General features: G+C 40.0%; 1 protein-coding gene across 2 annotated transcripts in view; it reads right to left on the bottom strand.

The window, feature by feature from the left end:
- The window catches only part of kif3ca (kinesin family member 3Ca), a 36,470-nt gene extending 26,440 nt beyond the window's left edge, over window positions 1-10,030 (bottom strand). For both annotated transcript variants that reach the window (XM_008279025.1, XM_008279024.1), the window contains exon 1: window positions 8,086-10,030. In XM_008279025.1, coding sequence (XP_008277247.1) covers window positions 8,086-9,513 — 1,428 coding nt within the window. In that variant the 5' untranslated portion in view covers window positions 9,514-10,030. The remainder of the gene's footprint in view (window positions 1-8,085) is intronic.
- Between the last annotated feature and the right edge of the window lie 3,527 nt (window positions 10,031-13,557).

A 13,557-nucleotide genomic window follows, 5' to 3' on the forward strand; every position in this document is an offset into this window, starting at 1 on the left:
CAGTGCACACAACAGCTCAACAACAGTTGCACCAACATCACAACACCATCCACAGATGGAGCGCTGTACCTTGGAGGCCAGTTAGCTAACAGCACCCTGCAGAAACACCAGCCGACCCAACACGGCTTCACAAGGCTGCTTTCTGACCTACTTGTGTTTGTTGTGTGTGTGTGTCTACGTGGATGGATGTGTGTGTGTGTGTGAGAGAGAGACAGCTACAGGAACACAGAGGGACTCCATTGCTTTACCATCTGATCTTATCTATAATTGGTTATTTCTGAGCTCAGTTCCACTGATCTCTCTCCTTCTCTCTCTCTCCCTTCCTGTCTCTCTGCCCAGCAACCTCTTCCTAATTGGTCGGGAGAGCAGCGAGAAAAATGGAAACCTTCAGGCAACGCTCTGTGATTGGTGGACTAATTTAAGTCTCAGCCAATCAATGAGAAGCTGGGCTGGGAGCTGGAGATGATACTAAACAAGGTGGTAAGATGATAAATTGTTGTTTTTAATCAATGTAAGGTAACAAAACAATAACTATATCATTAGTGCATATGTGGATCTAATTTGTTTGGTGTTTCATTCTGATGTAAGTATAATTTTCTTTTCTTCATGTTTTAATGCATTGCACATCTTTTTGACCTTTAATTCCCACTTCTAACAATTCTCAGAGTTTGAAATGGGTAAAAGACTTTTCAGCACATATCATATCCTTGATAAAAAAAATATAATAACAGTTCAACTCATCAAACGGAAGAGCAGTTGCAAGCAATTTCTGATTAGTTGTCACTCCAGGTGATCTGATGTAAAAATCCACTAAATAATACCAGAAATATTTGTACATGTATTTTCTTTATCATTCCACCTCATTTGTTGTTCGGGCCAAAACTACTGATTATTCTGTGGAACAGTTTAACCCATTAAAGCTTTGAAAAATGTCCATCACAGTTGCTCAGAGCCCAAAGGGATGTAATAAAACCTTAAGATATTCAATATACTATGATATTAGATAAACTAGTCAATCCTCTCATCAGAAAGGGAATACTAGAAGATTATTTTAATGTAATTCACAATAATTAAAATACTTCTCAACTAACTGCTTCAGCTTCAGTGAGTTTTGAGAACAATTGTCTTATAAATCAGTGCAGGTGATTCTGTTATTGAGTCACTTTGGGATTTTCTCTTCATCTATTTTCCAACACATTCTACAAAGTGTTTTGGCTGCACTACAGTTTTGTCTTTTGAGGGTTTTGGTTACTGAGAAATTTTCATTTCAAGGAATAATGACAGAACTTGACCAAAAGTTTTACCTTTTTTGTGCTCTAGATATAGAAGGTAGCATTTTGAAAATGTGACAGTGCTTATTTTTTATGATACAAAAGTACTGCAGCTGTTGGATTCATCGCAAAGGATAATAATCTCCTGTCTCCTGACATTTTCAGAAGTGTTTTTAAGTCTTATTGTTTTTTTCCAAATTATAACAAAAACCAACAGCTGCTTTTTGGGCATGAAATGTGGCCACAGTATTTATACCCACCTCCCACACTCCGCAAAAAAAAAATGAAAAAACAAAAAGATGAACATGGTCATAAAGGAATTTTTGCTCACATCATGACCTTATTCAGTGATTTTTTTTTTCTTTTTCCTTGCTAACATGTCCATATGGTGTTCTATATATGCTAGGAGATGTTGATGTTATGAAAATGTTGTGAAAAAACAAGCAAACAACACCATGGTTGAGGATTTCCTCCTAAAAACTGCAGCGTACTAATAACAGCCTTTAAAACATGGATTCAATCTTCTAGAGTTTCATACGCAACAAACATAAGAACCAAAAGAGGCAAAGACTATATACAGCCTGACCTTCTAGAGAACTTACTTTTAAGCCACTTGAAGGCACGAAGGGATTATTTTAATGGAAAACCTTTAAAATATGTAACTTTTATACACAGATAAGTTCATAGGGATCAAATCAATGGCAAAAGAGGGACTTCAGTCGTATGAAACCAACCTATAAGCTAAAGATTCTGTTTATTTATTTAAGTGTGAAAGGCTGAAAAAGGCTCCATCATTGTAAAGGATGGTGTTATTCTTTATTTTTTCAGCTGTCAACAAATTTAGTGAAAAGATCACAACCTTCTACTTCTCTGCCTTTGACTTTGAGGCCACAAGCTTTTTGATTGTCATTGAAGACCTTTGTTTTTTTCCCCCAAGATTATTTCATAGTATTCACTGCTCAGGGCATTTTTGACCATGTGGTATCTGTTATAACACTCAGCCATCATGCCACCACAAAGACATACATTTTTAAATACAAAACACTTTTATTACTATTTCAAATTGTGCTACTTGCTATGTTACAGACTTCTGTATGTGGGATGGACTCAAAATAAACCACAATGTCTGTGTTTGTTTGCTCACAATTTTTGTCTATTTTTGGACAACAATGGAGCCCTAAAGCACAGGGGAAAGAGACATATTAGACCAGCTACTACCACATTTATATTTTCGATTTTACCGTCTTGGAATAAACAAATGAACCTGCATCTTGCATGACTAACATTGCTTTGAGGTAATGCAGGTGTCCTTCTAAAGCAACCACACACTGATGCATGAAAGGCAGGAAATACTTCTACCCCTTAATCATCTCTCTGGAGGGAGCTGGTGATTCTCATCACTCAGCAGCCAGTCAGCATCAAACACACACACTAAGCCAAAGACCCTCTGAACTGTAAACTGTAAATTTTTTTTAATTTTTTACAGTGAAGCACTTAACAGTATTAGCACCACAGTTCTTTGGAGAGAGAGAGAGAAAGAAATATGAGGAGTCTAATGTAGAAATGTACATGAAAGCACTCCTTCTGCAGGGCAAAGGATCAGGGTATACATTAGCTCTGTCTCGTGGGATTTCCTACACCTCAGACCTTCACTCACAAAGCACCAAATCCTCGGGACGAGGCAAAAAAATGGACATGTGTTTGCACTGCTCTCATACTGCAGAATAAGCGCACTGTTTTGCCAGTTTCAGGGATTTTAGACCTTTTGTTTCTCGTGTGTGTAGCTGAGTCTCTGGAAAATCAGTCTGGCATTATTTTCAAAGCAAATTAAGCCTGTTAAGCCATATTTTGGGGGGAATGTCTACCTGAAAAACCATCCCTAAATTTAGTCAGTAGCAGTTCCATGACTGTAAAGCCTAAATGAACAATACTGGGCTCCGGAGAATCAAAAAAATACAATACGCTTCTTTGTCTGAATCGCCAAGCCAGAGTGACACTCCAACTAAAATTTACATTTTCACTCCCACTTAATCAAAACTGCCTTACAACAATGAGTCAGTGACCTTAATGTTATCAGACCTGTTCTAAAATTCCTCAGCTGCAACGCTACCAAATGCATTACAACAGAAACAAGGCACAACAATGCTGCATTCATTTTAATCACAGTCGTACCAGGCAGTCCCTACAGTCAATGTGCCATGCTCTGCAATGTTTGAAAAATGTGATGGGGTTTCTTTTAATAACAGATCCAGCCTGGTCCTGATACAAGGAGCCTCCAGGGTGAGAAAGGATTAACACTAACCGGCCAAGTGAAATGCTGCCGCTGTACAGATACTAAAACCACAGCACTAACTGCAGCAGAAATACTTTACAACAATACATTCGTATTTTCAGCATATCGTTTCTTCAGGACAATTTTTTCTGGGCGTATGCAGTGCAGGGGAGTTACAGGGAGTTTTTAATTGTGCTGCAAAACTGTTTGTAGTAATGGTATTACTGCATGCATAAACTGATCTGGTTACTTAGGTTAATTAAAAAAGCAAGGCAATGGACAGTCAATCTATAAAAATACAATTTATTATACTCTATATCAAAAAGTTACTATGTAGCTCAGCTGGGTTAATGACAGATAATGTCAAGATATGTCTAATTTTATGTATGGCAGGAATGTCAGTGTCTCCTTAGTCATAAATTCAATACAAATGATATTGAGTAAGTGGTCTGCCACTGCAGTGTATTTTGGTATCGACCTGTATAACTGGGGTGTTGTGTTGTTGTCAGTTGTTGCTTCACAGAGCTTCCAGTGACCTTTTTTCCCCTTATATTAATTCAACACATTGTTTTATTCAAATTTACAAAATGCACAGAAAGCTAACAAACACAACAAAAGAACTAGAAGTACTTCTTACTGAAGGAACTGGTCCTGTTTCTACAGTCTGTAGTCTGATGTGTGAAGCCAGACCTCACTAAACAGGGGCTTCCCCTCCTAACAAATCCCAACTCAAGCCCTGCACATATAAGTCCGTGTACGGTGGTGGTATCATGCACTGTTCCTTGGTTGGATTTCAGACCACGCTGAAAGCTGCGATGTGCTCTTCAGAGATACTCAGGAAAATGTAGCCTCTGTGAATGTTACCACACTACTTTACCACTGACAAAAAGCCTTACTATCGATGAGTTATTTGATTTAGCTTGTAGCAACACTACTGCTTACCACTGCTGCCTGGAACAGCAGAACAAAGATAAATGCACAACATTAATTGTATAATTTTATATGTGATTTTACACAATGTGCAGTTTTGTGAAATATCATTATCAGAAACATATTGTTAGTAGTATCATGGTATTGATTTTAATTGCTCTGCACAGCCCTATATATTACAGATCCATTGCAGAAGAGGCAAATGGATCAATTTGTCCACTGACAAAAGCTTCGACAGACCAGAATTCAGTTCAGTCACAATGCATATTGTGTTTGGAGACATGAGGGTAAGTGCAACCTTTTTAAAACTGTAAAAGCCCTTCCTGTGTGTCATTCCATATGTGCTGTTCCTGCTGTCTCCACCTACACTGAATGCTTTTTCCCCCCCAGTTGATTGCATCAAGCTCACATCCCTGCTCGGAGAGTTACTAAAGGCTCTTTAGTAGCTTGAGAGAAGGTGGGAAGAAGAAAAATGTAATGTACAACATTTTATATAATCTAAAATACACAGTCCTTTTTATTGCTCCCACAGAGTAGCAGTGAAAATGTCTTTCTCCACACTGTAGGGCCTCAGGCTGTTCAGTAAGCTGATCCAGCAGTGTCTCGTGTTGGACGGTCCGGGCTGTAGCTATAGTGTTAAAGAGTGCAGTCACCCAGTCATTCTGCACGAGTGACTTATTGACTGGGTACGGCCATGAATCAGGGCAAGTAATTATTGCAGCTCTGACTCAGTCTTTGCTGGATGTGTGATGGTGTGTGTGAAGATAGCTAAGAAATAAATGCCATTTTAAACTACAAAGGTCACACTTCCTGTATGGGACACCTGATCAGACTGTGGCTAAATGGTAGTAGATGGAAAAACACAGCTACTGGATCCCAGAATATGACTGATTTTTTTAAAAAAAAGAAAAGCTTTAAAGGATTCTGATTGATTCTTCACTTCACTTGGCAGGAGGAGACCTATCCAGCCTGTGAAAGCCATTGTAAGTCATTTACCAGTCAGAGGTGTCTAATCAATGATGCCGAATCGAATAATCGCACAGTCGTATTTCAAGGGAAGCTACCATGCAGTCAAAATCCAGACTACAGAGCCCCAAACACTGAGCATATGAATCACACTGACTGTTTGAAGGTCACTACTGACTGCTAACTACAGATCAGCTTTTATTACACAGGCCACAGAGCACAGTGCTGTATAACAAGAAGAGATCATTCATGGCAGATTTGAGTGTAGATTGACCAAGCTTATTACTGACATTACTTGGATGAAATGCATAATTATACTGGTGCCAGATCAGCTATATAGCATTTTACTGTACTGTATTCTTAATGTAACATATCAAAATTAGCACAGATGGAGTGATCTGATGGCCAAGTGGCTGCAACATGCCACATGGGCACATATACAATGAACAGTGAGTTCCTGGTTCCATTGCTGGCTGGGAACCATTTGCTGGGTGTCATCCTCTTGCTCTCCTTCCCCACATTTACATGGAAATCAAGTTGAAGGTTCACAGTTTTGACAACATTTAGAAGCACTCATCACAGATGGAGGTTGACATGTTTACAGAACAGGCCTTCAGGGAGCGTTAGGAGTGTTGCAGAAGCACAGGAAGCAGATAGATTTTGATTTTTGTAGGCACAATCTCCAAACCTGTAGATCATCCCCCAAAATCTTGAATCGTGCATTGTACAAAGGGCTAAATTACTGTGTATCTCAATATTTTTTTGAACAACTGACTTGTGTTGTCTACAAAATGTGAAAATAGAGAAAAAGGCCCAAGTGGACATTCTCAGATATCATGTTTTGTCCAACCAAAACCCAAACATATTCAGTTTAATATCATGTATGAGCATCTAATCCTCACACTTAGAAGCTGGACTCATAAGATTACTTTGGAATTTTTGCATTAGGAAATTTCTAAAATGATCATTTGAATATCAAAATTAATTCTGGTTAATTCTATTAATCTAATAATTGACTAATCCCTTGAGCTGTATTGATATTTACTTTTTCTTTAGTCAATCCTGGGAATTCACCCATATTGTATAGTATGTCAAGCAGCTCATTCTTTACGCCTGGATATGAATTGTTGATTTATTTTTTTATTTTTTTAAACACTACTGTATCGTAACATTGTTATTTATTATTTCTGTTTTTATCAGTCTTAACTAAACACAATTCATACGATCAAGTTCAGTAGTTCAGACAACACCAGCTGTATATAGAGGATGGGACAATGTGGATGTTTTTTAACATCAGCGATCACAACTAAAAATTTGGAAAAGTGACTTTAGAATCACATGATGGTGAATTTTATGCACATAAACAACAAGACATGAAATGAAAGCATAAATTTTCACAGGTATACTGTCAAATCAATCCTTTTCATCTTTGTTAAGAACACAGAGATTGCAGCTTAGAAAAGCATGTTTTTTAATCGATGGTTACTGTCTTAGAATATGGATAGTTAAATCCCAGAGCACGTGATTTTTAGAACGATCAATGCTACATAATTACATAGACGATGGAGAAAGAGCAGGTTGGACACAGCCAGCAGGACTTCTAATCTCTGACAGACACAAGTGAGTTTCTTTATTGGAATTGTAGGAGCCAGCAGTCTGTGTTCATCTTCTGTCAACTGATAAACTGTCGCACTAGAGTACCTCTTTAATGTTGAAAAAAATCTTTTTAACTGACAGTTGATATCAATACCAGATAGGTTGCCACTAAGTTAATGCACAGCAGAATGTACAATACACAACTATACAGTCACACACACACTGAGGGTTAATGAGGCTCCCGGTACTACTGTCCATTAAGTTTCTTAATATCAGCTCATCAGATATCACACATGATAATCTAATTGACCACATGCACCTAATGTGAGTCTATGAACTGAGAGGGCTGTATGTGTCTGTCTTTGTGAGGGTCAATGAGATCTTGGGGAGTGAAGACGTTTCGTGTCACTTTGGGACACAGTTTTTAAAGAATTTATTTTAGGGTCCAGGATTTGTTTATTGTTGGGGTTTGGCCTTTAGTAGTGATGGTTAATATTAGGCTTTATTCTTATTTGCTTGTTAATCCTGCTGTCTGTGGGTTTAATACGCATAGTAATAACATGTTATCAAGACCAACCCACCTTAGAGTCTATTAATCTGTGATTGTAAAATTGTTTTGCTAACTGCTTTTTCCAGAGGTCAAGAATGATCTTGTAATCTCCATTTTAGGACAACATTAGCTAAAAATCCTTCAAGTCCTCAGAAAAATGGCAATCTGAATATCAGCTGCTTCTTTGCTTAGCTACTAATGCACTGTGTGGTAAAATGATGATGGTGTTTTCCCCTGTTCTGCATTTCTATTGCAGTTTTTGATTTCAATAATGAAATACTGGGCTTTCCTGATTTGTGTCTTGACTCTTAGTTTTAACATTTCTAGCTATGAATGTTACTGAGAACTCCTCAAACTACACTACCCATGAGCCTCAGCCAATGTTGCCATGGAGAAGGGGCCAGTAAGAGCCATAGCAAAATCAAAACTGTTGCTTTCATGAATAATGGTGGTGCTTTTGGTTTACTCAACACCTTCATCTTTGGCTTCACTGGACTCACCTTGTACTTGGCGGTCAGTTGCTCGGTGGCTTCCTGCTCCTTCCTCAGATCCCCCATCATCCTCTCCTTTTCTCCCAACAGCCTCTGCTTCTCCTCAGCCAGCAGGAATTGATCTTCTCTGATGGCCTCCTTCTCCCTCTCCAGCCGCTGCTCCTCCAGCTTCACATACTCCTCCGCCTCCTTCTCCACCTCCTCCTCCTCCTCCTCCTCCTCCTCCTCCTCACCCTCTGTATCTTCCTCCCCATCTCTCTCCCAGCCCTCGCCGTCCACCTGCTCCTTCTTCTGTTTGCTCCTCCACTTCCTGTGGTTGAGCTGGGCCCTGAGGCGAGCGATCTCTCTCTGGAACTCCCGCAGCAGAGCATCTTTGGGATCCTCGTTGACTCTGGGCTGGTTCTGGATGTTCTTGGCCCGGTTGGCGTACCGGAGGGTGGTGAGAGTCTCATCGTAGTGCAGGGAGGAGGGACCAAGTGTAGCAACCATGACAGTCTTAGCATTCCCGCCCAAAGAGTCCTGTAACAGTCGGGTCAGCTTGGAGTCCCGGTACGGCACATGGCCGCTGCGCCCATCTGCTAACGCCGATATCACATTCCCCAGGGCTGATAGGGAAAGGTTGATCTTGGCAGCTTCCTTCAAGCGCTCTCCCTGGACGCCAGTCTTGGCTTGACGCTCGCTGCCAGCGAGGTCCACCAGGTTAAGGCGCCCCACTCGAATATGTTTCCTCCCATCTGGTCCAGGCTGGCTGCACTCCACTGTGATCAGGAACAAGGCGTGAGATCTGGACGAATGTTCATTCATGTCTGTTGCTCCAACCGCCCTTGCCTGATTGCCCACATTCATCACCTCCTCGATCTCTTTGATGCTCTTGCAGACACATGACGTGAGGTCACGCACATACACACCAGTCTCCGGACTCTCTCGGAGCTCCAGGGCTCTGGCGGTGGCATGGTTGGGGTCAAGAAGATCCCGAATCTCCTCTCGATAGATCTCGAGGTAGGACGCCCGCACCAGGTACTGCCTGTCAGACTGGGAGCGGGAAATGTGCGTGAAGATGTGGTCGAAAGAGTTGGGAATCACCCCTCGTTTGTCTGGGTCCATCCATGCTCCCTGCATGGTGTATGTCTTTCCTGTTCCGGTCTGCCCATACGCAAATATGGTGCCATTGAACCCTGCGAGGACTGAATCTATCAGCGGTCGCACGCTCTCATCGTACAGGTCTCGCTGTTTGGAGTTTGCATCATAGACGGCATCGAATGTGAACGTTTTCTGGGGTTCACTTGGGGGTGCACGAGGGTTTCTCAAGATCACCTGTCCAAGCCGCAGGTCCATCTGCACTATTCCCCCTGCAGGCCCATTAGACTCCTCTTTCCGGTTCAAAGGACGGCATCGGACTACCACCTTCACCGACTCACTGCTCTTATTCTTTGACATGATTGGCTTCTGTTTCTTGTTTTACACAACAAAAAAACAAATTATTTTCCCTAAATCAATAAAGACTGGAAACGTTTATGAAGCCTTTAATATTCTATATCTCCTATCTGTCTGTGGATTGAGATTTTTTTAAATCATTAATAACAAATTCAGTATGGCTTCTTGATGGTATCACAATGGAAACAGCTACAGTGCCTAATAACACAGACTGAGATATTTAACACTACAAATGATGAAGCCACTGTGTCTAATAGCTAATCTGCTCTGCTTATTGTCTATAATATCAGCCTCCAAACAGACAGACGCTCAGCACCTCTCACGCTTTGGATCGACGCTCCATTGCAGTCCCGCTACACGTCCAGATACAGTCGGTGAAAAAATCCAACAATGCCGACAATGACACAAATCAATTCAGGCATCACACTCATGTCGTCCTGATTGTAGAAGGCCGGCAGATCCTGTACAGACCGCTACCGTCCGCATCCTCCGGTCCTCCGCGCACTGATGCTCCGAGCTGGATTTGCGGCTCTCGGTCTGTGCGGAGAGACACAGCTCCTCTCCTGTACGCAACACACATACACACACACAGACACACACACATACACACACACACACAGTCATTCAACCACCACACCCCACATCACTGCGGAGTGGAACAAAGCACCATGGGAAATGGAGTTTTGTCCCAGCAAAGAGTTTGATTCTTGTCCAAGGCTGCCACCAGCTCGTCAGGTGGCCACAGTGTTTGTTCAGTTGACATCTAAAACTGGAACCAGTTAGATGTATGTGTGTACAGTTGTTCCCCCACAATCTGAAACATTTACTTACAATTAAATATAGTTAAACTCCTGAATACTTTTATACTGTGTTAAATAAATGTTCTGATAAGTTGACGTATTTTTGGTTCCAAATGCAGGACAAATGTCCATCTTGTTGTGTTTGAAAAGAAATCTTAAAAAATATAAAAAGAAATACCTGCTACCTAAAACAAATGGCCTGGTGTCCAAAAGACCCCAAAAGTCCTGAATAGGGTTGAATGTAATGTTTTTACTCACATTGATCTTACATTATCTGACCTTATCTTAGCAAACATACAACAATTTAGCAGATATGATAAAACAACTATAACTATTATGGACCATAAATTTAATATGTGTACAACCTGAACTTATCAACTTCAATCAAACAGTGTAGTCACACCACCATGGAGATTTTATAAGGTCATTTAATTATTTTAGGATCAAAACTAATTTGCAAATGCTTGATTTCCATCTGACAGGCAGGCATTTATCTGTGATTCCCTGTAGGAAACACATTAAAATGACACAATCTAATTTCTGTTGCAGAATTGTGGCTAAAATATGATGAATGAATGTTTGTGTGATGGTTGTTCTGTAAAAGAAAAGCTTATCAAAAAGCCAAAAAGGAAAAAAAAAACATTTTGTAAAGCATAATACTGCAAAAAACTGAGTCGTACCTGAATGAAGTAACTATAATCAATTATTACTTTTGCATCTACCTGATTTTCAGTGTTAAAATCTAACATTGTACAACTTGTCATGATTTCTTTGAAATAAGATTTACATAATTCAGCAGAAAAAAAGAGAAATTTCCCATATTCACCAGCCAGACATGGAAGGTTGCTTTTCTGTTCTTATACAACTGGTCTCCCAAAGCAGCACATATTGAGGACAAGGGGGCCAAATGCAAAATTAATCATTTCAGGTCTTAACCATTACACTCGTTCAAATGTGTCGCTACAGCGTCCCCTGGTGGAATAAGTGCAGTACACACTCTGACCTACAGTTGCTCAATGTCACCAAAGGAAGTCGGGAGATTCGTATGAGCAAATATGAGTAATCCCAGGTGTACTGTGGTGGAGGTGCAACTGTGGGGGTTTGTCAATGATTCTCAGTAAAAGTACCTAAATGTACAATAGACCTCTTCCTATTCTTAATGTCATTCTCTCTGTTATGTAGGCTTGACTAACCAGAATAGGGGAAAATCTCAGCCTCATGGGGAATTCAACAGGTTATTTGTCTGATGCGCAACAGCTACTAGAGACACTTTGCAGTCCTTAACACGTCACCTTACTGAGATGTGTTTAATCTGCTGGGGGAACAGTATCTGACTGGATGTGTTTGGAGGTTTTTTTCTGTGTTTGTTCAAGTTTCATACAGAACTGGAAAAATACCCACATATGTAGTGGAAATTCTCTCAGCTCAGGTGATGTTTGTGTCAGCTTTTGTGACTCACTCTCTGGGAGGTACACATTGCTGAGGTATTACAGCTCAAGGTAGACTTTCCAAGTGTGAGCTGAAAATATTGATATGATTATAAATGATTTGTGTAAAATTAAAAGCTAAAGAGCTAATAAAAACTGCAATATTTACTCTGACCATTTATGAATGTTTAGACAGGTTTTTAGTGTTCAGTTTTTTAGTGGTCAGTCATTTAAATAAAATTTCTGATTGATGATGTAAGTGTTATCGGGCAGAAAGTAGTTATTATCATGATGAGGCATTTCTCTGTGGATTATCTTCTACTCTTTAAATCGTCAGAAAAATTGTAAAACAAACATAATATGCCCATAGCAATTTGATATATCCCATGCTGATTGCAACAGTTATTAGCCAAAAGCTGTTCTGCATTTGAAAGTTCATTGGTGACCTTGGTGGAAAAAAAAAAAAAAAAAGACCAAAACAGTAAATTCCTATTTAGTTGTTCTTGTGCTTTGATTGCATCACATAATCCCCCTCAAGCACATGAAGTGGTCCAGTTGTCATGGAGATGGAGATGTGCAAAGAACTTCTCAATCACGATGGCTTAAAAATGAGATTTTCACTTTCTTTTAAAAAACAAGAAAGAGGGAAAAATAATCACAAATAAAAAGGTGAAACTAAGGAATGTTTGCCTATTTTTCTTAAAATGTTTACTTTTACAATTAACTCATCAACTAACTGATCAGTCATCTACTTGCTATAGTTTTACTGTAAAGTAAAAATGCCAAAAGCATTTTTCCAAGAATAACTACCTCCTTCACTCCTCTTGGTTCCTATCATCTCTTAATTGAGAAATAAAGACAAAACACCACCCAAAATCATAATGTTTGCATGTCAAACATATGAATGCAGAGGCAGACGTCCCTCCTTATCACTGCCAGAGCAGAGAAGAAGTTTGAGCAGTAGTTGCTGGCTGTTTGTGTGAGACGAACCCTGGGGCCCCTTGCAGCAAAATCCAGGAATGCACCCTGATCTGGAAAGAGTTCTGTGTTAACACATGATTTATTAGCTTAACAAAGGTTGCTTAACTGCAGAGGAGCAGTGCAGTGATAGAATTAGAATAAAGAGTAATCTTCATTTAGCCAAGGACGTCTAAAGGAAATCTTTGTCAACTTATGTCCTGCTGTCTTTTTAACTTCTGTATCATTTGCTTTATTGATCCTTATGTCTCTGGCAACCACATTATTACTTAAATATGCGTCTTCGTATTAACATTCTTTATTTTCCACGTATTCGATGAGAATAGCCCTTTTCCTTTAAACAGCATATCCCTCATTTCCTTCTCATTGGTGTTTGCCTGAGGGATACCTGTGGTTAGCTGAGAAGTGGTTAATAAAATGAAAGGGAGCTGTGATTCCTCAGAGGATGAAGTCTGTTGACTTTAGTGATGCCCTGATTTTTCCACTACGGATTGCCAACAATGCACCATGCAATTTAGCAGAGAACTTTTATCCCCTGGCTTTTCATCTAACATCACAGTAAGGTCAAATTTTAATGCGTTCAATTCTTTATTTACGCAACAGCTTGGTTTTCTTTACAGTACATTGCATAGCATTACAGCACAGAGCTGCCAGAGTGGCAGTAGACCCTTTAATCTTGTTCAATCCTTCCCTTTTTCTGACTTCTTTGTCTTTCTCGACCTCCTTCTCTTTCTTCATCTCCTTCTCTCTTAGTTTGTGTCAAGTCTGTACTTGGCAATAGAAAGCAGGGCATACTCAGCATTCCTAAGGAGTGTCTGAGAGTCAAACTACTCTGACAAGCG

This window comes from Stegastes partitus, unplaced genomic scaffold (genome assembly GCF_000690725.1).
Source record: "Stegastes partitus isolate 25-593 unplaced genomic scaffold, Stegastes_partitus-1.0.2 Scaffold142, whole genome shotgun sequence".
Classification (NCBI taxonomy): domain Eukaryota; kingdom Metazoa; phylum Chordata; class Actinopteri; family Pomacentridae; genus Stegastes; species Stegastes partitus.